The sequence below is a fragment of the Tursiops truncatus genome, chromosome 8 (assembly GCF_011762595.2).
Source record: "Tursiops truncatus isolate mTurTru1 chromosome 8, mTurTru1.mat.Y, whole genome shotgun sequence".
Taxonomy (NCBI): Eukaryota; Metazoa; Chordata; class Mammalia; order Artiodactyla; family Delphinidae; genus Tursiops; species Tursiops truncatus.
In genome coordinates this window covers 60597134-60622086 of record NC_047041.1, presented here as the reverse complement: position 1 = coordinate 60622086, position 24953 = coordinate 60597134, and the positions used below count along the sequence as shown (strand labels likewise).

General features: G+C 38.8%; 1 protein-coding gene across 3 annotated transcripts in view; it reads left to right on the top strand.

Annotated features, from left to right (window-relative positions):
* The window catches only part of ZNF214 (zinc finger protein 214), a 28911-nt gene extending 9989 nt beyond the window's left edge, over window positions 1–18922 (top strand). For all 3 annotated transcript variants that reach the window (XM_033862457.2, XM_073807908.1, XM_073807907.1), the window contains exons 4-5: window positions 3832–3993; window positions 7883–18922. In XM_033862457.2, coding sequence (XP_033718348.1) covers window positions 3832–3993; window positions 7883–9573 — 1853 coding nt within the window. In that variant the 3' untranslated portion in view covers window positions 9574–18922. The remainder of the gene's footprint in view (window positions 1–3831; window positions 3994–7882) is intronic.
* Window positions 18923–24953: the final 6031 nt, after the last annotated feature.

Here is a 24953-nt window from a genome sequence, read left to right as displayed (position 1 = left end):
GAAATTTTATTTGTGGGTGCAGTTTAATTATAATGGATATTTTTTGGTCTTACTATTTATTAATACAGAAAAAAAACTGTGTTTTTGTCCCTTATATTTTTGCCATAAATTTTTTATTGGGATATAACTGACATTAGTTTCAGGTATACAACATGATTCTATATTTGTAGATATTGTAAAATGATCACCACAATATGTCTAGTTAACATCCATCACCACACATAGTTACAAACTTTTTGCCGTAAATTTTATCTCAGCTGAAGTTAAGTTTGTCATTACAGCTTTCTTTTGGTTCGTATTTGTGTGGAATATGTTGTTCCATCCTTTTATTCCCATGTTTTTTTTCTTTTTAGTGTGTCTCTTCTAAACCACATGTTGAATCTCATTTTTTTAACCTACAAATCTGTGTCTTTTAATCTGTGAGATTAAGCTATTCACATTTACTATAATTACTGTTATTTTTGCTATCATATGGTCCCCATCTTCTCTCACCCCCCCACCCTCTGATATACAGTCTTGGAGCAATTCTGACAAAATCTTAATTCTGGTGGGTGGTACACCAAGAGCAATAATTTCATTTCTCATAAAATTACTCTGTTAATCTAGGGTAATACTTTTTCCTTTGATTTTACCTTATGTAATATTAATATTGCAAAACCTACTTTATTTATTTATTTATTTATTTTCCGGTACGCGGGCCTCTCACTGCTGCGGCCTCTCCCGTTGCGGAGCAACAGGCTCCGGACGCGCAGGCTCTGCGGCCATGGCTCACGGGCCCAGCCGCTCTGCGGCATGTGGGATCTTCCTGGACCGGGGCACGAACCTGCGTCCCCTGAATCGGCAGGCGGACTCCCAACCACTGCGCCACTAGGGGAGCCCCTACTTTATTTTGGTCTATATTTTTCTGTTATAGATTAGCCTGTCTTTTCATTTTTAATCTTCTAGAATTCAGTAGTTTGGAGTGTCTTCTAAGCAATATGCCTCTATATTTTAAAACTGTTTTAGTATCCTTTTGTCTATTAATAATTTTACTTGCCATCTTAATTTATGCTTTCTATAATTTTTTTCCTCTATAGACTTGTACTTACTAATTTTGAATGTAGGTATTCCGCTTTTAACTTTCTAGTGGGGGAGAATATTTTTAACAAATTTTTAAAAATATTTTCAAAGTTTTACAGTGTTTTTTAGTAAACTGAAATGCACATGCCTGGTGGTTCTAATTCTGGAAATGTATCTTCTAGAAATATTACGAGTGTTCAATGATGTATTTAAGAGAGTTGTTCACTGCTATATTATGATAGCCAGAAAACTGGAAATAATCTTCATCAGTATGGGAACAGTTAAATTTTGGAACATCATAACATGAAATGCTATGCAACTTTTACAACAATACATCAACCATCTATTTCTGCATAATAAATTATATGTAGCAGCTTAAAACAACAAACATTTATTATCTCAGTTTCTAAGGGTCAGGAATCTGGGAACAGTATAGCAGTGTGGTTCTGGCTCAGGGTTTCACACGAGGTTGCAGTCAAGCTGTCAGCAGGACTACAGTTCATTGGAAGCCTTCACTGGGGCTGGAGGATCCACTTCTAAGATGGTTCACTCACATGGCTGTTGGCAGATGCCTCATTTCTTACTGAGGACAGAAGGCCTCAGTTCCTCACCACATGGGCCTTTCTACAGGGCTGCCTAACTATTCATACAGTGTGTTAGGTAGCTTCTCCTAGAGTGACTGATCCAAGAAAAAAAGCATGGAGGAAGCTGCAGTGCCTCTTATGAGCTAGTCTTGAAAGATGCACACCATTGCCTCCCCTTCTGCTTTTTTTTCCTGTTCATCAGAAGTAAGTCCCTAACCCAGGCCACATTCAAGGGGTGGGGAATTAGGCTCCACCTTTTGAAGGGAAAGGTATCAAATAATTTCTGGACATATTTTAAAATCACCACGAATAACATAGGCCTATATGTACTGAAACGGGAAGTTGTATACTACATATTATGTAAAAAAAGCAGACTGCAGAATTATCATGTCTGTGTTATGAAGAAAACATTAGTGGGGTATGTATGTATGAAAAAAGGTCCGTAAGGACACAGTGAAAACTATAGTGGTTATTTCTTAAATTATTTGGGGAGGGTAGACTTAATTTTTACTTATATTACTTCAGCATTGTTATAATTTTTATGAACTTTCAGTAAAAAAAAAAAATGAGGCTCTTAATCTCTAGTATATTTTTTAAAATAAATTCCTAAATCTTAGTATTTACTGAACATTTTAAATTGAACTTTACAGTTGAGAATGTGTCATCAAAGAAAAATGAATTTGTCACATAACCAACTTATGATTTATTCTTTCTACTAAAATATTTTTAGACAGAATACATGCATTTATCTCTTCTACTTTCTAAAACTGCATAGATATAGTAAAAAACCAAGAAATTTATGAACTTACAATGATGAAGCTGAAGAGCCATCAGCAAATGAGAAATTTCAACAAAATCCTGGATGGCAACAGTAGGCATAGTGGTAAGAGCCACATAGGGCTGAAGATGTTACATCCTAGAATACTCAGCAGGGGAATATAGACAAGAAAGGAACTGATGAGCCCTGTGAACTTTGGAGAGGCTCAAATCCATACACCATTTGGGGCAGAGGGCCAGCCACAAAAGAAGACCCTAAAATATTTCCAGAGAGGAAAGAAAAAGTTGCCCACAAAGGAATTACAGTTTGTTTGTTCTTTAAATCAGTCTTGGCAACACTAAAAGCTTATAAACAGTGAAGCAGTTTTGAGAAAAATTCTTTTCACTCTCGAATTCTACACCCAGCCACTTATGAGGGATAGTAATAAAGACTTAAGGCATACAGTGATTCAAATGATTCTTGGGAATCTTTCCTAGTAACCGTGTTTGGACATTCTCCTTTGAAGAAAACCTCGCCTGTTTCTCACCTTTGCTTTCTTCGATGGCCACAGGCTTAACATTCACAGGCTTGATTGAACTCATGTTGTTATGTGCCTCCCAATTAATGGTGTAAAATCACAAAAGAAGAAGAGTCATATGAACTTGAAATGGAGCACTAACGAGGAGCCGGCCCTGACTGGAGCAGGATGATGGACTTTTCCAAAATAAAAGGGGTGGGTGAGGGGATGAGACACTTGATAAAATAGATTATATAAAGCCTTCTGAAAAATCAAAAAATTGAGGACAGTAAATTTATTAAATAAAAATTAAACAGGTAATTCCCCCCACAAAAAAATGGTATATAATCATATTCAAAATTATATAAGTACTGCTTATTGATTTAACCAGAAAATTAGTGCTAATGCTACGGGTGGTAATCTAATTCCTCATCTCACAGTGGGAAGTAAACAGTCTAAAGTGATCAACCATGAAGCAATAATATAAGCAACATGAAGCAATATTGTTACAGTTGGCAAATAGTTCTGGTCCAGAGTATGTAGACCTGGGTCCTAGCTGCAGTACCTCCAGGTCCATGATCCTGGGAATTAATCTTTTTCAACCATTATTACTAATGTGTAAAATGAGGATAATAATAGTATCTACAACATAGGATTGCTGTGAGGATTACTTGAAGTATATGTGAAGAGTACTTACTTGGCTCAGTGGTTAGCAGACAAATGCTATATAAATGTTTCTTATGATGGTGATGGTGTTCAATGATTGGATACATTATTTAAGTACTTGACCTCTTATTATGTCTCCTCTTACCTTTCTTGTTTTTCTTCATTATTGGAGTTATTTCTTTTTCTTTTTGGTTTACCACTTATGTAACCTACTGAATGTCTTTTTCTTTGTCCGTCTTCTCACTTAGATTTCTTCTTCCTGGAAAGCCTGATCTTCGACCAGATGGCAGTAACATTTGAAGATGTGACTGTTAATTTTACTTGGGAGGAGTGGAAATTCTTGGATTCTTCTCAAAAAAAGCTCTACAGAGAGGTCATGTGGGAGAACTACACAAATGTCATGTCAGTAGGTAAATTATCCCGACTCTTAGGGAATAAGGTTAGTTTATTCTGGGACCAGTTTTTTTTTTTTAACATCTTTATTGGGGTATAATTGCTTTACAACGGTGTGTTAGTTTCTGCTTTATAGCAAAGTGAATCAGTTATACATATACATATGTTCCCATATCTGTTCTCTCTTGCGTCTCCCTCCCTCCCACCCTCCCTATCCCACCCCTCCAGGTGGTCACAAAGCACCGAGCTGATATCCCTGTGCTATGCGGCTGCTTCCCACTAGCTATCTACCTTACATTTGGTAGTGTATATATGTCCATGCCTCTCTCTCGCTTTGTCACAGCTCACCCTTCCCTCTCCCCATATCCTCAAGTCCATTTTCCAGTGGGTCTGTGTCTTTATTCTTGTCTTACCCCTAGGTTCTTCATGACATTTTTTTTTCTTAAATTCCATATATATGTGTTAGCATACAGTATTTGTCTTTCTCTTTCTGACTTACTTCACTCTGTATGACAGACTCTAGGTCTATCCATCTCATTACAAATAGCTCAATTTCGTTTCTTTTTATGGCTGAGTAATATTCCATTGTATATATGTGCCACATGTTCTTTATCCATTCATCTGATGATGGGCGCTTAGGTTGTCTCCATCTCCGGGCTATCGTAAATAGAGCTGCAATGAACATTTTGGTACATGACTCTTTTTGAATTATGGTTTTCGCAGGGTATATGCCCAGTAGTGGGATTGCTGGGTCATATGGTAGTTCTTCTATTTGTATTTTTTTAAGGAACATCCATACTGTTCTCCATAGTGGCTGTATCAATTCACATTCCCACTAGCAGTGCAGGAGGGTTCCCTTTTCTCCACACCCTCTCCAGCATTTATTGTTTCTAGATTTTTTGATGATGGCCATTCTGACTGGTGTGAGATGATATCTCATTGTAGTTTTGATTTGCATTTCTCTAATGATTAATGATGTTGAGCATTCTTTCATGTGTTTGTTGGCAGTCTGTATATCTTCTTTGGAGAAATGTCTGTTTAGGTCTTCTGCCCATTTTTGGATTGGGTTGTTTATTTTTTTGTTATTGAGCTGCATGAGCTGCTTGTAAATTTTGGAGGTTAATCCTTTGTCAGTTGCTTCATTTGCAAATATTTTCTCCCAATCTGAGGGTTGTCTTTTCGTCTTATGGTTTCCTTTGCTGTGCAAAAGCTTTGAAGTTTCATCAGGTTCCATTTGTTTATTTTTGTATTTATTTCCATTTCTCTAGGAGGTGGGTCAAAAAGGATCTTGCTGTGATTTGTGTCATAGAGTGTTCTGCCTATGTTTTCCTCTAAGAGTTTGATAGTTTCTGGCCTTACATTTAGGTCTTTAATCCATTTTGAGCTTATTTTTGTGTATGGTGTTAGGGAGTGATATAATCTCATACTTTTACATGTAGCTGTCCAGTTTTCCCAGCACCACTTATTGAAGAGGCTGTCCTTTCTCCCCTGTACATTCCTGCCTCCTTTATCAAAGATAAGGTGACCATATGTGCATGGGTTTATCTCTGGGCTTTCTATCCTGTTCCATTGATCTATCTTTCTGTTTTTGTGCCAGTACCATACTGTCTTGATTACTGTAGCTTTGTAGTATAGTCTGAAGTCAGGAAGCCTGATTCCTCCAGCTCCATTTTTCATTCTCAAGATTGCTTTGGCTATTCGGGGTCTTTTGTGACTCCATACAAATTGTGAAGTTTTTTGTTCTAGTTCTGTGAAAAATGCCAGTGGTAGTTTGATAGGGATTGCATTGAATCTGTAGATTGCTTTGGGTAGTAGATTCATTTTCACAATGTTGACTCGTCCAATCCAAGAACATGGTATATCTCTCCATCTATTTGTATCATCTTTAATTTCTTTCATCAGTGTCTTATAATTTTCTGCATAAGGGTCTTTTGTCTCCTTAGGTAGGTTTATTCCTAGATATTTTATTATTTTTGTTGCACTGGTAGATGGGAGTGTTTTCTTGATTTCACTTTCAGATTTTTCATCATTAGTGTATAGGAATGCAAGAGATTTCTGTGCATTAATTTTGTATCCTGCTACTTTACCAAATTCATTGATTAGCTCTAGTAGTTTTCTGGTAGCATCTTTAGGATTCTCTATGTATAGTATCATGTCATCTGCAAACAGTGACAGCTTTACTTCTTCTTTTGTGATTTGGATTCCTTTTATTTCTTTTTCTTCTCTGATTGCTGTGGCTAAAACTTCCAAAACTATATTGAATAATAGTGGTGAGAGTGGGCAACCTTGTCTCGTTCCTGATCTTAGTGGAAATGCTTTCAGTTTTTCACCATTGAGAACGATGCTGGCTGTGGGTTTGTCATATATGGCCTTTATTATGTTGAGGAAAGTTCCCTCTATGCCTACTTTCTGCAGGGTTTTTATCATAAATGGGTGTTGAATTTTGTCAAAATCTTTCTCTGCATCTATTGAGATGATCATATGGTTTTTCTCCTTCAATTTGTTAATATGGTTTATCATATTGATTGATTTGCATATATTGAAGAATCCTTGCATTCCTGGAATAAACCCCACTTGATCATGGTGTATGGTCCTTTTAATGTGCTGTTGGATTCTGTTTGCTAGTATTTTGTTGAGGACTTTTGCATCTATGTTCCTCAGTGATATTGGCCTGTAGTTTTCTTTCTTTGTGACATCCTTGTCTGGTTTTGGTATCAAGGTGATGGTGGCCTCGTAGAATGAATTTGGGAGTATTCCTCCCTCTGCTATATTTTGGAAGAGTTTGAGAAGGATAGGTGTTAGCTCTTCTCTAAATGTTTGGTAGAATTCACCTGTGAAGCCATCTGGCTGGGACCAGTTTTGTTGAGTATTTTGGTTATTAGGGTGCTATATTGAGGTAGAACAACCATTCTCAAAAATGGTTCTTAAATCACATGAGAAATAGAAGGTAAAGAAAGCAAGATAGCTTCCAAAACATTTTGGCTATGTAATTAATAGGTATTTGTGATTCTTATTTATTTTCTAGATTACACTTAAAGCACAGATTTCTGCCCATAATTTTGTGCAGTCCTCAATTTGTTCTCTCTTCATGTTCTATTTGTAAGTTAGCTTTTACTGTATAACAAACTACCCCAAACTTAGTGACTTAAAACAAACTGTGTTATTTTTCATGATTCTAGTTTGTTAGATGGATCTTCTATCATTGAGTGACTTGATTGGGGCTGGATGGTCTAAGATGAAGCTGGACAGCCTGAATAGCAGTTGGTCAGTATCAGTGTTATAACAGGCATGTATTGACCATATGTCTCTCTTCAAGGAGGCCAGCCCAGGCTCATTTACATGGTGGTGATCACAGGACTGTCAAAACCAGCAAGAGAGGCCAAGCCCCAATGCACAAGCACTTTGCGAATCTCTGCTTGTCTCACTTTTGTTCCAGTGGCCAAAGCAAATTATATAGCCAAGCCTAGAGTCACTGTGTAAGGGGAACACTCAAAGATGTAGATAAAGCAGAGAATTTTTTCCCCCAATCTACTATACTATTTTAGAACAGAAAAATAGAAACAATATTTTATTTCTTATAATAATGTCCCAAATAGAGTAATCTAATTAAATCTCAGTCTTTAAAACTATTTCCGTTAAACCAGTCAGGCTTTCTCTTTTATTTCTAACAGTACCTGGTAAGTAGTAGATGCTCAAGATATGTTTGTTGAATGAATGAATACATCTATGAATGAAAAAACAAATGAATTCCACACCCAAATATGGAGCAGCCTAAGTCATAACACTTCTTTCCCACTTGCACCCACACATATATTCCTGTAATTCTGGAGCTTGTTGATTGAGATACTTGGAAATTTTTAAGCACAGCTTTCATCTTACCACTGGGTTATCTGCTTATTTTTCTAGGAAACTGTAAAGAGAGCTACAGACTCGAAGAAGAAAGATTCAGATATTTTGAACATGAACATCTTTCCTGCTGGCAAGGCTGGAGGAATGCCAGCACTCAGATATATGATAATCAGATCTATGTGGAAATGGTTCAAGGTATAGATTCCAAAGACCTAAAGCAGCAACACCTTTCTCACTCTCAAGAGTGGTTAATACTCTTCACACAAGGACCAGGGTTTGGGAACTATGAACTGACTTTTGAAGGTAAAATTCCCAGGAACTTAAAATATACGAAGTTTATACCTTGTCAATCCTTAGAAACAAAACACACTGAAGACAATGGTAGAGAAATCTATGTGAGTGATTCACGTGGTTTTCAAGGACGCAGATACCATGTTGTCATATCCAGGAAAAATCTCTCTGTGGAAAGAGAACAGAAGCTCATAGGTCCGCATTCTTATATGCCAGGAGAGGAAGCCCTTCCAGAGTACATTGGGGAGATATGCCAAAATGACCTGCTGAAAGGCTCTGTGGAAGAGAAATACTGTGGATATAATAAATGTAAAGAAAGTTATTATTGGAACTCACAGTGTGTTCACAAGAGAAATCAACTTGGAGAAAAGTTGTATCCATGCTCCATCAGCACAGCATGCTTCACTCAGAGATCAGACCTATACAGACATCCAAGAATCCACATAGGTAAGAAGCCGTACAGATGTAATGAAGGTGCCAGTAATTTTAGTCAGAGCTTCGGTGTTCACTTTCATCAGAGAGTCCACCCAGGGGAGGTACCTTATATATGTAATGTGTGTAGTAAGAGCTTCAGTCAGATCTCCAGTCTTCACTGTCATCAAAGAGTCCACACAGAAGAGAAACTCTATAGACTGCAGTGTGATAAGGACCTCGGTAGAAATTCATTACTTCACATTCACCAGAGACTTCACATAGGAGAGAAGCCTTTTAAGTGTGATCAGTGTGGTAAGAGTTTTAGTCGGAGTTCAGTACTTCATGTTCATCAGAGAGTCCACACAGGAGAAAAACCATATAAGTGTGATGAGTGTGGTAAGGGCTTCAGTCAGAGTTCAAATCTTCGAATCCATCAGTTAGTCCACACAGGAGAAAAGTCCTATAAATGTGATGACTGTGGTAAGGGCTTTACCCAGCGCTCAAATCTTCAAATCCATCAGAGGGTGCATACAGGAGAGAAGCCTTACAAATGTGACGACTGTGGGAAGGACTTTAGTCACAGCTCAGATCTTCGCATTCATCAGAGGGTCCATACAGGGGAGAAGCCCTATACTTGTCATGAATGTGGGAAGGGCTTCAGCAAGAGTTCCAAACTTCACACTCACCAAAGAGTACATACTGGAGAGAAACCCTATAAATGTGAACAGTGTGGGAAGGGCTTCAGTCAGCGTTCTCATCTTCTCATTCATCAGAGAGTCCACACAGGAGAAAAACCCTATAAATGTGATGATTGTGGAAAGGGCTTTAGTCACAGCTCAAATCTTCACATTCATCAGAGGGTCCACACAGGAGAGAAGCCTTATCAATGTGCTAAGTGTGGTAAGGGTTTCAGCCATAGCTCAGCTCTTCGAATTCATCAAAGAGTCCACATGGGAGAAAAGATTCATAAATGCCATGAGTATTATAAGGGGTTCGATCAGAATTCACATCTTCACAGTAATCGCAGAAGAAAAACCTTATAATTCTGTTCATTTAGTTATAACAGCTTTAATCAAAGCTTCACCTTAAGCCCAGTAAATGCTGCTGGGAAGAAAATTCTGTAAATAACCCAAATAATCCCAAGCAACATTTATTGTTTCCCCTAATTCCTACTAAAAATCATTTGCTTCAAGAGGAGATCCTTAGGAGGATATTTTAAATTAAAATGTATTTTCTTTTTCTACAATAAATATTATGCATAGTCATTATAAAATATATAGAAGAGTCAAGAAGAAAACTTTTCATCCTGTTTCATTCTAAGCCTTTTTTCCTGTGCATTTTCATGTGCATGAAGTCATACTGTATGTTCAATTTTATATTTTCACTGACTTCAAAACATTTTCTTATATTTTGGTTTGAATTGAAATTGGCTAGCTATAAATGAAATAGCATCTTGACTCACCTGTAAAGTCCCTAAGAAGCTACAGGAAAAAAAATGAAAACACATAAAACTTGAAACTCAAACTGGTAGACAACAAGTTCTCAAATGTTGAAGAACTAACTAAAGGGCCAGTAAATTCGGAAAACAACGTATGACCCTTATCCAAGATAGGGTATCTTAGAGATGTTATTTCTGTCACCCAGAAAACTCAAGAACCAGCCTTTTGTTGCAGGGGTGCTGCACTATGAGGTTACCATAATACACTCTCACCCATTCCCCTTCCCAGTTTTCCACATTTATTCATAGGTTCAGACACTAGGAGGTGTGGAAAAATTCTGGTTTTCTAAAAAAACCAAAGAGGGAAAATGGATAAAGACCTCTGCAACAATAATTGTCAAAAGACAACAGAATAACACCTTCAGAATTGTGAGGCTGAAAAATGTTATCGCCCATAGTTTATCTTATCAACTAAATTGTCTTTTACCTTTGTAGGTAACAAATTAGATAAGAAAACAGAAAACATATCAAATATGTACCTTTCTTAAAAAGAGCTCAAGAATGTGGAAGTCATAGTGTAAAAGAACTGGTAAACACTAAAATCAGTTAAACATGCAGTTAAGTCTTGAATAATTGTTAATTTGTTTACAAAACTTCAAAACTATTAAATAGTTGTACAAGAAAATATTTAATATACAAATGTTGAGTATAAAAGCATTATATGTTAAAGTCTGGATGGGAAAGTAGGGTTATCAGATAAAATCCAGGACACCCAGTTAGGTATGATTTTCAGATATACAATGATAATTTTTTAGTATTAAGTATGTCCCAATTATTGCATGGAACTTATACTAACAAATTATTTGTTCATATAAATTCAAACTTAACAGCACCCTGTGTTTTTATTTGCTAAATTTGGCTACCAAATGAGGGAAGGACAGCAAAAGAAAGTGTGCTACATCTCTGACCTTAAATAGCATGGATTCATTACATTTTCTTCTTGACTTTAACAACCCTAGAAATAAAGGTCTAAATATTTTTTTACAAAGTTAGAAATTGCAACTAAAATAACTAAAAACATATTTCTTTCAAAACAGAGAAGATAAAAGCAAAGAATATTCAGTGCCTATAGCAAAAGACAGAAAACAAAAACAACATGAAGATGATCTAAAAAATTGGAGAACATGGATCAAGGTGAGAGGAAATCAAATTTATCAAAATAGGTTACATCTCCCCTTAAAAAGTTTTGAAAACCCTTGATTGAATTAAAATTTTACTTATATGCTATTACAACAGAAAAGATTAAAGCAAAATGATATTGGTCAATTGACCAATTTTCAATTGATTGATTGCTCAATATTGATTTATTGATATAAAAGAATAGGCAAATGTTTATTAGGCAAACTAAAGCATGCCTACAATATACTTTTAAAGGTTAATTTTAAATGAACTGATTAAACCCATTAAGGTGGGTAATAATATAAAAACCAAGTTTCCTAAACTCTTGTAATAATCAGAAAAATACAATGGGTGCAAAAAAGGGTTTGAAATACTAAAATTTCTTTAAAAGGAACAAATAGCAAAAATGTAGAATGAAAATAATGAAAAACAAAACATTTAATTGAAAATAAAGGGACTTGTATAGAGCGGATGTTCTTAATTTATAGATTTATTTCCAATCTCATCAAAATCCCAATGAGATGTGAAATTGAAAAAAGTATTCTAAAGTCTTTTAAGAAAAATAGATATTGGAGAAGAGCAAAGATAATTATAAGAAAGATTAATGAGATTGCCCTAACATATAATAAATGATATATTGAAGTTAAAATATTGAGAACTTGATTGTACATTTGAAAAAATGTTCAGGATGCTCAGTTATTACTAAATGGCTTAAAAATAAACCAGTATATGGATTACATATATATATATAAAACATTAAGTAGATATGCTTAAATACTTTACATATGATAAAAGATTTATGTATAGAAGGATTATTCAGTAAATGGTGCTGAGAAAATAATTTAACTCTTTCGTGAAAAATAAAATTAGGCTTTCGTCTCATGACCTATATCATATATACTGATCTAATATATATTGATTAAAGCACAGGTTTTCAAGCTGTGTTCCATGAACCTCCATATGGTTTCATGAAGGCTGGTTCATCAAAAACAAAGCCACAAGTTAACCCCATCCATCTTTTCTGATTCACGTTCAAGATTAGCACAAGATTTCTTTCTTTTTTTTCTTTTAGAGGAGGTTCTACCATTTTAAACATAAAATGTTTAAAATTCACCAAAGTGGGTTTTTCCATGGTTGAAAACACACATGCATTTTTTGAGAGTTTGATGAAATGGAAGAACTCAGAAAAAATACCTAGGAATTTGACCACATTAAAAAAATTTAAACTATAGGTTAAGAACATACGGAAGTCAAGACAACAGGGAAAATATTTGCCCTGATTAGGACAGTTATGAACTTTTATAAGTTAATACAAGAGATGGACACCAACTTTAAAAAATGGCAAAGGACGTCAACAGATTAAAGCAATGAAAATACCACTATCATTAACAAAAATTGTAATAGCTATTTTTAGTGAGAATACAGAATGATTGATACTTATACACTACTTATGTTGAGGGTAAATTGACATGCTTTGGTAAAGCTATTTGGCCAATTATAAGCCTTAAAATTGTTATTATTCTTTGTCCTATAGTGATTTCATATCTAGTGTATATCCTGTGGAAATAGAGTTACACTCTATTAGGGTACTTCATTTTTTTTTTTTTAAACATCTTTAATGGAGTATAATTGCTTTACATTGTTGTGTTATTAGGGTAGTTCTATTTGCAAAGAACAGAGATCCACTTAAGTTATTTCATATAAAAATTGAGTTATATAACATTATGTTTTAAAACCTCACCAAAAAAGAAAAAGAAAACACTAGGACCGAAGCTTCAATATGAGAATTTGCCGTAGAAAGCCATTAGACAAGGAGGCTACTCTTTCAAGAACTTCTGTTTCTCTTTGGTTATTCCTCTCTTCTCTACAGACTGACCTCCTGTTTACTCACTCTGTGCATGCTTATTATTGCCACCACATCCTTGAATATATTGTTTTCAATTTTATTGCCCATCATTAACTTGTAACTTCTGGGTCTCTGTTTAGATTTCTGAGTAGGGGAAGATGATTGGCTCAACTTATAACTACTACCTCCTGACAAGTCTGAGACCAGGCCAAACTATAGGCTACCGGTAAGCCTTTGGATTGGCCTGCTTTGTATCAAATGTTCACTCTGGTGCTCTCAGACATGCCCAGGGATGAAGTGATAAGGCATATAACATGGTTGTAAGGGCTGATGTTCAAATAGGTTTCTCCAGAAAGTGGTGGGTCTGGGCTAAGCATTCTGAACCACATTAGAACACGTACACAGATAAATGTTTAAGGTATTTATTATAATATTTCTATGCTGCCCTCCCCCCTAAATAGGGGAAAAGTCATATAAATTATGGTTCATCTACATGATGTAATCTTATGCAGTCATTAAAACTTATATTTTCCAAGAATGTTATAATAAAAATATACTTATGGTGTTAAAAGTACAAGATATAGAACTCTATGGGGTAAGATTCTATTTATATTTATACAGATATTTCCATGGGGAAAACATTGGATGTATACAAAAATGTTATTAGTGGGTTTCTTTGAGAGGATCTTTGGTTATCTTTATGTTCTTCATGCCTTTCTGTATTTTTTATATTTTTATTGGTGTCATTTAAAAAAAATAAAATTTTACATACAACTTATTTAAAATGTTAATGATTACATGACATTCCATTGTGTGGCTGTACCATAATACTTATCACTATATTATCGGGTATTTAGACTGTTTTAATTTTTATATCATGAATTGAACTGCCATAAATGTACTTATGTATGAAGTTTTCAATTATTTTAGTTAATTTTTATAATGATTTTCTATATTCAGTTATTGGGTTAACAGATAGGAGGCAGAAGGTATAATTTGTGCAAAGAAATGGAATAATGAAATTACATGATGTATACAGCCAGCTACAAGTAATGTCAAAGTACCTGACAACAATGTCAAAGCTAAGTACTTGACATTGTTGGATTATAAAGTATAAAAGCGAAAGGTGAGGTTAGAGGATGGCCAGGTCATGAAGGACTTCTTGTGCCAAGCTAAAAAATTTCTCATGGTCATGGAGAGACATTAAAGAATCTTAAACAAAGCAACAACAGTATGTCATTTGGAAAAGACTTCAATAACAGTGACTGGATATCCAGAGACTGGATATTTTGTAGAGTGAGGGGAAGAGGAGCAAGAATGGAGGTCATGAGGCCATATAGTAGACAAGACAACGAGGTGGTGTCAATGAGTTTTGATAGTAGGAGGCAGTTTCCTTTTCTTTTTTTTTTTTAATATTTATTTGGTTGCGCCGGGTCTTAGTTGTGACAGGCGGGCTCCTTAGTTGTGGCTCACGGGCTCCTCGGTTGCAGCATGTGGGCTCCTTAGTTGTGGCATGTGAACTCTTAGTTGCGGCATGCATGTGGGATCTAGTTCCCTGACCAGGGATCGAACCCAGGACCCCTGCACTGGGAGCACAGAGTCTCACCCACTATGCCACCAGGGAAGTCCTCAGTTTCCTTTTTTTTTTTTTTTTTTTTTGCGGTACGTGGGCCTCTCACTGTTGTGGCCTCTCCCGTTGTGGAGCACAGGCTCCGGACGCGCAGGCTCAGCGGCCATGGCTCACAGGCCCAGCCGCTCCGCGGCATGTGGGATCTTCCCGGACCGGGGCACAAACCCATGTCCCCTGCATCGGCAGGCGGACTCTCAACCACTGCGCCACCAGGGAAGCCCTTAGCTGTAAATTAAAAGGGTTGAGATAACAAGAGTCCTAAGATCTCTTGTGAACTTACATCTCTAGAATAGTACATACTACATAGTAAACTATTGATTTTCACAGGACCCTGTTGCCAGGAAGTCTTCTCAAAAGTTTAACGTCATTTTAATTTCACAATCACGTCAAGAAAGGTCCTACTAAGTGCACTCTATAGTCAAGAAAAATCGTGGCTTCGAAAGGCTCACGATTAGCCCGAGGAAACCAAGTGGTGAGACCCAGCTGGAAATCTCACCAAGTCTCCAGGCACCAAATGGCAAGTCTGTTTCATAGTACTGGAGACTAGAGGTCACTAGACACTCCTAATAGCAATTGAAGAGAAGCCCAAAGGACAGAACAGTTACCCAGTTTTCATGGGAAAATGTGTGGATTCCGGGATCCGCAGAGAATACATGAGCGACCTGGCCAGGAAAGCCCCACTGCTCTACAGCAGGAGGACTAACGCAGCAGCGGACTGTGCTGGCGCCAAACCGCTCCACCGGGGCCGCAAGGGGTGGTGCCTCCCAGCGGAATACGTCCAGAGGCTGCAGTGGCTAGACTGTTTCTTAGGCGAGGACTCAAGTATCCTTACTGCCTTGGCAAGCAGTCCGAGCCTTCAGGCCTGCCCAACTCTCAGACTGGAGGGACTCCTGAGGGCAAGCACAGGTTTAGCTTGATTTCTTATTTTTGTTGATAGGCTGAAGCTACCAATTGCACACGCTCTTAGTGAAGATCTCTTAAGGCTCATACGGAACTCCTACTGCTCTCGCGGTAGCAGTGAGCTCAGACCACTCTGGGCTGAGCTGGGCCGACTTTATTCTGGGAGCTGGTGCGAATGGTTTGGGATCCGCCTAATTTCTGGAGAGGGTGGGGGTCCGGGCTGGTTTACAGCGCTCTATTCTAGAGAAGCTGACCTCTTCAGACTACAAAAGTGACAGTCCCTACACTCCACCGGCCGTCTTCCCACTATTCTGCCCTTCCCTAGGGGAAGAGAACAGAAAAGGAGGGATGGATCCCTTCATAGCTAGGACTCAGGTCAGTAAGCGTTTCTTCATCTGGAAATGCAGTTTCAGAGTCATCTCGGAGATCTTGTCCCATGCTGGAGGCTTAAACATTGTCAAATCTGGTCTCTGGAATCCTGTGCTTTCACATCATTTCTATAGTACCTTCTATATAGGCATTAGGAGTTCCTGTAGTGTTTCTGACTTCTAGCACAGTGTTGACACACTATAAATGTTTAAGGGATGGATACTGTTGAAGAGACAGTATCATCATAACTTCACATCTTAAAATGATTTCAAGTCCATTGAGAGAAAAAAATTTAGAATTTTGGGGTTTAGGAACAAAGAATCCATTAAAATTTTTACACGTGCCCCATACAGAAGTAGTATTCCCTGTTGCTTTTTTTTTTTCCTTTATTTTTTTGGCTGTGTTGGGTCTTCACTGCTGCATGTGGGCTTCTCATTGCGGTGGCTTCTCTTGCTGCAGAGCATGGGCTCTAAGAGCATAGGCTCAGTAGTTGTGGCACATGGGCTTAGTTGCTCTGTGGCACGTGGGATCTTCCCAGACCAGGGATCAAACCCATGTCCCCTGCATTGGCAGGTGGATTCTCAACTACTGCGCCACCAGGGAAGCCTTCCAGTTGCTTTTATATGAAAACTGAGTCACAGGAAGAGAAACCTGATTGAAAAATTCCCTTCATCTTTAAACTAGTACTCTTTTTATATTCATAATGCAATTGACAAAAATAAAACTTTAAAACAGCATCAAGCAAGTCACTGTGCAGGTAGTCCTCATGTCAGCCTTCTCTCCCACTTTTGTGTTATCCACTAAATAGTGAACATGAAGGAATTATTTTAGGATCAAAGAGCCAAACAGATAGAAGCTGATGCAGAATATTGATTTAGACTTTTTTTTTAATTCCAAAAAGTTATACATTTTCATTCAGAAATCAAAACCACTGAGATGTTACCATTTCGTACCCATGAAGACACAAAGGAAAATTCCGTTATTCCTGGAAGTTTAATCTTCTAACAGCCTCTTCCTTTTCTTCCCTCAACCCTTCTATCTCCTGTCATTTTTAATTACTTGGTTTCCTCTATGACATGCATACAGGCATACCTCACTTAACTGTGCTTCACAAATGATGATGTTTTTTGTTTGTTTGTTTGTTTTTTATGAATTGAAGGTTTGTGGCAACCCTGCATTGTCAGATGATGGTTAGCATTTTTTAGCAATAAAGTATTTTTAAATTAAGGTATGTATATTGTTTCTTTCTTTTTTTTTTTTTTTTTGCAGTATGCGGGCATCTCACTGCTGTGGCCCCTCCCGCCGCGGAGCACAGGCTCCGGACGCGCAGGCTCAGCGGCCATGGCTCACGGGCCCAGCTGCTCCGCGGCATGTGGGATCCTCCCGGACCGGGGCACGAACCCCCGCCCCCTGCATCAGCAAGTGGACTCCCAACCACTGCGCCACCAGGGAAGCCCTGTATATTGTTTCTTTTAGAAATAATGCTATTGTGCACTTAATAGACTACAGTATAGTGTAAACATGACTTTCATATGCACTGCGAAACCAAAAAAAAAAATTCATGTGACTCGTTTTATTGCATTATTTTCTTTATTGAGGTGGTCTGGAACCGAACCCACAATATCTCCAAGTTATGCCTATATTTTAGTATTAGACCAGATATCTTTGGTTTTATCTTCCAGTGGGCAAAAGGCCCCCTTTGCTCTCCTGCTGTCTTCCACCTGGGCAGATCCCCATCAGTACCCACCTTTAGATTGTCAGGCAACTGGTGAATATGCTCCCAAGTGTTAGTTTTTGCTGGATTTTGTTGTTTTAGAAATAACTGCTTTGATCTAGTCAGTATCTGCTATCCTTGGTAAGCCTGCATTCACATGTATAAACACAGACACACACATTCAGATATTTGAGAGTACTAACACAGGCACAGGATTTTTGAATGGATTTTTCCGTAGTTTATATTTTAGCTCTGAATAGGTCTCCAAGAGTTGTTACCTTCCTTTCCTGGTTCAGTGATAGATGGGAAAAGTAAAGGCACGCCTCTCTCCTTTTGAAAGAAAATTTCCAACCATTTCATAATTGAAAATATCAATATATTAAAGTAGGTGGTGGGGTAAGGTGGGATTTATCCCTGTCTAAACATGAACTGCTCTATCTATGATGAATTCTGGTGCTACAGGTTCTTCCACAGAAAAAGAAGTTTGACTCTTAGAAAGTCTGAACACATACAGTTGAGGAATCCTTCATCCCTGGAACTAGAATTTATTGCATTTGATGTTTTGGAGGGTTGATTGTTAATTTCTGAGCCAGGCTATTGCTTCTTTGGTCAATTATTATAGTTATAATGGCTGTGACTTTTGAGCAATTACCATGAGCCAAACACTGCTACATCACTGAGTGCTAATAATAATGAAAATTATATATTTGCATTTCATTTGCAACTCTTGTACTTCAGTAATAAGTAATATATTATTTCATTTGAGCTGTATAACAATCAAAATGTGGGCCAGTTATCCCCCTTCTCAGGTGAGAAATCAGAGTCCCAAGTTAAATAACTGGTTATAGGACAAATTAGTAGCAAATCCAGGATTAAAACCTAGAAGTTTGATTTTCCATATCTCTTAAGACTATATTAGGGATGAAATGTTTTGTAAGAAGCATTTTCATTAAAAAAAGGAAATCAAAATACTAATCCTATGTATTTTTATTTCTCAGAAACTGTTTTTTTAGCCACTAAACTCATTGTCACATATATTTAGTAAGTGATATCTCTTATGATTTTCCTCACTTGCTAGACTGGTACCTAGTTAATGTCTCTGACAAACAATAGTAGATCCTTCTTTTAAGAAATAACCTATTTCAGTCATTACAACATCAAAATGAAGTAATGAGGGCAAGAGAAATCAACTTGAATATCAAGGGATCCTTGGAGAAAATTGACAGAGCAGAACTAGTATTGGTAAATACTAGTATTGGTAAATTACTAAGTTCAAAGATCACATCTATTAAGATCCCAGTCAGAGCCACTGTTCATAATCCAGTCATAATTTAGTGCAAACAATAGAAATACCTTTTTTTATTCAAAGAAATACACAAACTTGAAAAAAGTACTGGTATGTGTTAGTGGGATCATCAGTACAGAGCCAGTATGGACAACACCTTCAAGAAGTTTGGCTGGCCTGGAGGTGATGTATTAATTAACTAGATGGGGGGAATCCTTTCACGGTGTATATGTATCAAATCACCAGGATGTACATTTTAAGCAACTCATAGTTTTATCTGACTTCAGACTTAGAGGTGATTTTTTAGATTTGACACCAGAAGCAAAGGCAGCAAAAGCAAAAATAAGTGAGACTACATCAAACTGAAAAGTTTCTGCCAAGCAAAAGAAACCATCAACAAAATGAAAAGGCAACCTACCAAATGGGAGAAAATACTTGCAAACAGTATATCTGGTAAGGGGTTAATATCCAAAATATATAAACACAACTCAATAGCAAAAACAGACAATCTAATTAAAAAATAGGCAGAGGATTGGAATAGACGTTTTTACAAAGACAAAAGGTACATGAAAAGGAGCTTTACATCACTAATCATCAGGGAGATGCAAATCAAAACCACAGTGAGATATCACCTCACATCTATTAGAATGGCTATCAAAAAGATAAGAAATAATATGTATTAGCAAGGATGTGGAGAAAAGGGAGCCCTTGTGCACTGTTGGTGGGAATGGAAATTGGTACAGCCATCATGGAAAAGAGTATGGAGGTTCTTAAAAAAATTATAAATAGAACTACTGTATGACCCAGCAATTCCAGTTCTGGGTATTTATCCTAAAAAAATGAAAACACTAAATCGGAAAGATATCTGCACTACCATGTTCACAGCAGCATTAATTACAATAGCCAAGACATGGAAGCAACCTAAGTGTCCACTGATGCATAAATGGATAAAGAAGATGCAGTATATATATTTATACACAATGGAATATTATTCAGCCATAAAAAAGAAGGAAATCTTGCCATCTGCAATAACACAGATGGATCTTGAGGGTATTATGCTAAGTGAAATAAGTTAGAGAAAGACAAACACTGTATGATCTCACTTATATGTGGAATCTTAACCGCCCCCCAAAAAAAAACCAAACTCATAGATACAGAGAACAGACTGGTGGTGGTTGTCAAGAGTGAGGGCGGGTGAAATGGGTGAATGTGGTTAACAGTCACAAACTTCCAGTTACAACATAAGTAAGTCTTGGGGACGCAATGTATAGTATGGAGACTATAGTTCATAATGCTGTATTGTATATTTCAAAGTTGTTGAGAGTAAATTTTAAATGTTCTCATCACGAGAAAAAAAATTTGTAACGTGTGGTGATGGATGTTAACTAGATTTCTTGTGATCACAATATATACAAATATTGAATCATTATGTTGTATACCTGAAACTAATGTTATATGTCAGTTGTATCTCAAAAACAAACAAACAAAAACACTTCTCCTTATGCTACAGATAACCTAATTGGGTACAGAAGCTAGTCCAAGGAGAGCTGGACTCCCAAGGATGTGAATCATAGATATATTCAGGAAGACTAAGGTCCACTAAAAGTCCCTCATCAGGTCATTTTGGATCCTGTATCAGACATCTTCCATTTGCCTTTCTAAATCCACTCCTATCCTTCTCCAACATTGGGAGGCTGGCCTAAATGGACTATATCAATGGGCTCCCGAGCCCTCTGGCTTTGACTAGGTTTGGCCAATGGGAAGCCCTGACAGACTGGAGGGTTAATTTTGACTGGCTGCTCTTCTAGATCTGAAGTCACAGCTCTTACCAAAGTGCCTTCTTTACATGACTTTCTCCCTTCCAGTTTCTGGAGATGGCTCCTTCCTCTTCCTCTTCAGGCCTAGGAATAAAACACACCCTTGTTACTACCACTGGAATACTTCCCTATTTCTTGTGGTTTCCCTAAACTCTGCCCACACCTCTTTAAATAGTCCCAGATTGTTAAACTATTATCAAATTAGTTTAAAATTAGAACCTGTTTCCTGCTGGGACCCAGACTGAAATACTTATTGGGACCAAAGTGGTCCTAGAAAATAGATCCTCTAAATGGGGTTCAGGATTGGGTTACTGGGAGCAGCACAGAGATAACCTCCTTGCTGGAGGAAAAAATTAATTTTAGGGTATAGAGATTTCTCAAATTATCACTAGTGGCAGAATTGAAGAAAACTGCAGGTAGAGGGCAAGGTGTTGAGAGATCAAGTGGCTATGACATTCAGTTGCTATGATGAAAATAATGATTTTAAAAATTTGGAGCCATCTAGCTTCTCTGTCACCTTCAAGAATAAACATAGAGAACAAGAGTAAACAAGAGCTGTGAGCATACAATTAAGAAACAGAAGAGGATCACCAAAAGGTCCCTATGGCAGTTTTTAAGTAGTTCCTCATTCTCAACGGCTGGGAGGAGACCTTATAGATGGCGGAGGAGTAAGACATGGGGATCACCTTCCTCCCCACAAATACATCAGAAATACATCTACATGTGGAACAACTCCTACAGAACACCTACTGAACGCTGGCAGAAGACCTCAGACCTCCCAAAAGGCAAGAAACTCCCCACGTACCTGGATAGGGCAAAAGAAAAAAGAAAAAACAGACAAAAGAATAGGGACGGCACCTGCCCCTCAGGGAGGGAGCTGTGAAGGAGGAAAGTCTTCACACAGGAGGAAGCCCCTTCACTGGTGGAGACGGAGGGGGAAGCTTCGGAGCCACGGAGGAGAGCGCAGCAACAGTGGCGCGGAGAGCAAAGCGGAGAGATTCCCGCACAGAGGATCGGTGCCGACCAGCACTCACCAGCCCGAGAGGCTTGTCTGCTCAGCCGCCGGGGCAGGCGGGGCTGGGAGCTGAGGGTCCACCTTCAGAGGTCGGATCCCAGGGAAAGGACTGGGGTTGGCGGCGTGAACACAGCCTGAAGGGGGCTAGTGCGCCACAGCTAGCTGGAAGGGAGTCCGGGGAAAAGTCTGTACCTGCCTAAGAGGCAAGAGACCATTGTTTCGGGGTGCGCGAGGAGAGGGAATTCAGAGCACCTCCTAAACGAGCTCCAGAGACAGGCGAGAGCCGCGGCTATCAGCGCGGACCCCAGAGACTGGCATGAAACGCTAAGGCTACTGCTGCAGCCACCAAGAAGCCTGTGTGCGAGCACAGGTCACTCTCCACACCTCCGCTCCCGGGAGCCTGTGCAGCCCGCCACTGCCAGGGTCCCGGGATCCGGGGACAACTTCCCCGGGAGAACGCACGGTGCGCCTCAGGCTGCTGCAACGTCCCGTTGGCCTCCTCCGCCGCCGCAGGCTCGCCCCGCATCCGCACTCCTCCCCGCCCCCCTCCCCCGGCCTCAGTGAGCCAGAGTCCCCGAAGCAGCTGCTCCTTTAACCCCGTCCTGTCTGAGCAAAGAACAGATGCCCTCAGGCGACCTATACGCAGAGGCGGGGCCAAATCCAAAGCTGAGCCCCTGGGAGCTGTGAGAACAAAGAAGAGAAAGGGAAATTTCTCCCAGCAGCCTCAGGAGCAGCGGATAAAAGCTCCACAATCAACTTGATGTACCCTGCATCTGTGGAATACCTGAATAGACAACGAATCATCCCAAAATTGAGGCGGTGGACTTTAGGAGCAACTGTAGACTTGGGGTTTGCTTTCTGCATCTAATTGGTTTCTGGTTTTATGTTTATCTTAGTTTAGTATTTAGAGTTTATTATAATTGGTAGATGTTTATTGATTTGGTTGCTCTCTTCTTTTTAATATATTTTTTCCTTTTTCACTTTTTGTGTGTATGTGTATGCTTCTTTGTGTGATTCTGTCTGTATAGCTTTGCTTTTACCATTTGTCCTAGGGTTCTGTCTGTCTGTTTTTTTGTTGTTGTTGTTTTGGGTTTTTTAGTATAGTTTTTAGCGCTTGTTATCAACGGCTGCAAGGCAAATACGGCTGAGGACCAAATCACACTCTGACTGAAATGGTTGCAAAATTGCAGCACTAATTAAATTCATAACCTGGTCAGAGATATGGTAAGAGAACTGATGAAGAGCAATGGATAGGCATTTGGGTAGACACCAGTGAGGCTAAGAACACAGCCACCCCATTCCTCTGAACCTCTCTTGTCAATAACAACAATATCCCTTATCTGCTTATTTGAGGGTGTCAGACCTCCACTCCATTCAAGTTTACTCTTGATTACATCTGGAGCATTTGCCTCACAAACTGATACCACATCTCTTCATTGCGCTTCCCCACCACTGTCAGTGGCTCCAGGCCCATAATGAGACTTAGATCCCAACTTAACCCTGATAGAAAAAAATGCAAGCATTCCCTGCTCCTAGAGGAGATACCCGTTAGTACTGTACGAATTACAAGACCTCAGTAATTACATTACCAAGAGCCGGGAGAGAAAGTGTGGGAGTCTATCATGGACCAAATGTAAGTTACATTTGGGTTGAATTCATCGTCATGGGTGCAAACATCTGGAACCTGGAGTTTAACATGTTGCTTTAAACATCTGAAAGAGCAACCTATTCTGTTAAACTGGGTAATTAAAACCTGGAATCAAACTTGACCTATTTCTAATAACATAACTTCTCGAATACCATAGAGAATAGTGTTCAGAGGTGCAGGGTGATGTAATATTGGAAAGGATTTATTATTACTCTCTTCTCCAGAGTTAAGGGATGTTTTGAAAGAGGAGCAAAGACATTCTTGAAGAGCTTTGCTGTGTCTGTTCTGTGTAGGCTAGAGATGATGGTGAAAATTGCTGCAATGGAAATGGGTTTCTTGATCTTAACGGTAATCATATAACTCAAAAGTGGCAGATGACAGATGGTGGGCATGTGTTAGAGACAAAGGGTCATAATTACTGCAATAAGTTACAGGAGGGTAGGAATTAACAGTGTTTTGTTTGATCCAGAGGAATCTGTGCCAATAACAACTTGACCACAGCTTCCTAAATATGAAACAGATGGACAAGTATTTAAGTGCTTATTGATATATTTAAGTATATGTAAGAGAGCCTGGGTGATATGCTTGCCTTGCCCCTAGCTCATCTTTTTTAAAATTTAATTTAATTTTAATTTATTTTTGGCTGTGCTGGGTCTTCATTGTACGTGGGCTTTCTCTAATTGCGGCTAGCAGGGGCTACTCTTTGTCGCGGTGCGTGGGCTTCTCATTTCGGTGGTTTCTCTTGTTGCGGAGCACGGGCTCTAGGTGCGTGGGCTTCAGTAGTTGTGGCACGTGGGCTCAGTAGTTGCAGCACATAGGCTCAGTAGTGGTGGCTCGCAGGCTCTGGAGTGCAGGCTCAGTAGTTGCAGCACATGGGCCCTAGAGCGCGTGGGCTTCAGTAGTTGTGGCGCATGGGCTCAGTAGTTGTGGTGCACAGGCTTAGTTGCTCCGCGGCATGTGGGATCTTCCCGGACCAGAGATTGAACCCGTGTCCCCTGCATTGGCAGGCGGATTCTTAACCACTGCGCCACCAGGGAAGCCCCACCCCTAGCTCATCTCCGACCTAGCTCCTCAGTGACTGTTGTTGCTGCTGCTGTTGCTGAGTCTGGTGGTTCTCGAGTCATACTTGTTCTTTTTTGCTGTCTCAGGTTGAGCTCTGCAATTACTCCCTTGCTTTGTAGGCTGGATGCCTGGTCCTTTCTGCAGCTTTCTTGCACTTTCCTATTGTAGACTGTGCATCCAGTGCTGCCCTCTGGGGAAACACATGCATTCTTGAGGTTCCTGAATCCTTAACTCCTGATCTGTTCCCTCTGTGTACTGACTTTTTAAAGGCTCTTCATACCCGTCAGCTCTCCAAAAAGGTAGGAATTATTTACACTCCTGTTAGTGGTTATGAGTTGCCATTTTGACAGTCCTGCTAAAACTGAGCTTTAATATTCCTTTCATATGTTATTAGCCCCAAGTGTTATGTTTTTATTATTGGTGAAGATAGTATTTTCCCCCATGTTTATTGGTTATACTTTTATCATGAACTGGCAGCTAATTTTTTAGACCAGTTTTCATTGATGTTCAACTTTTAATT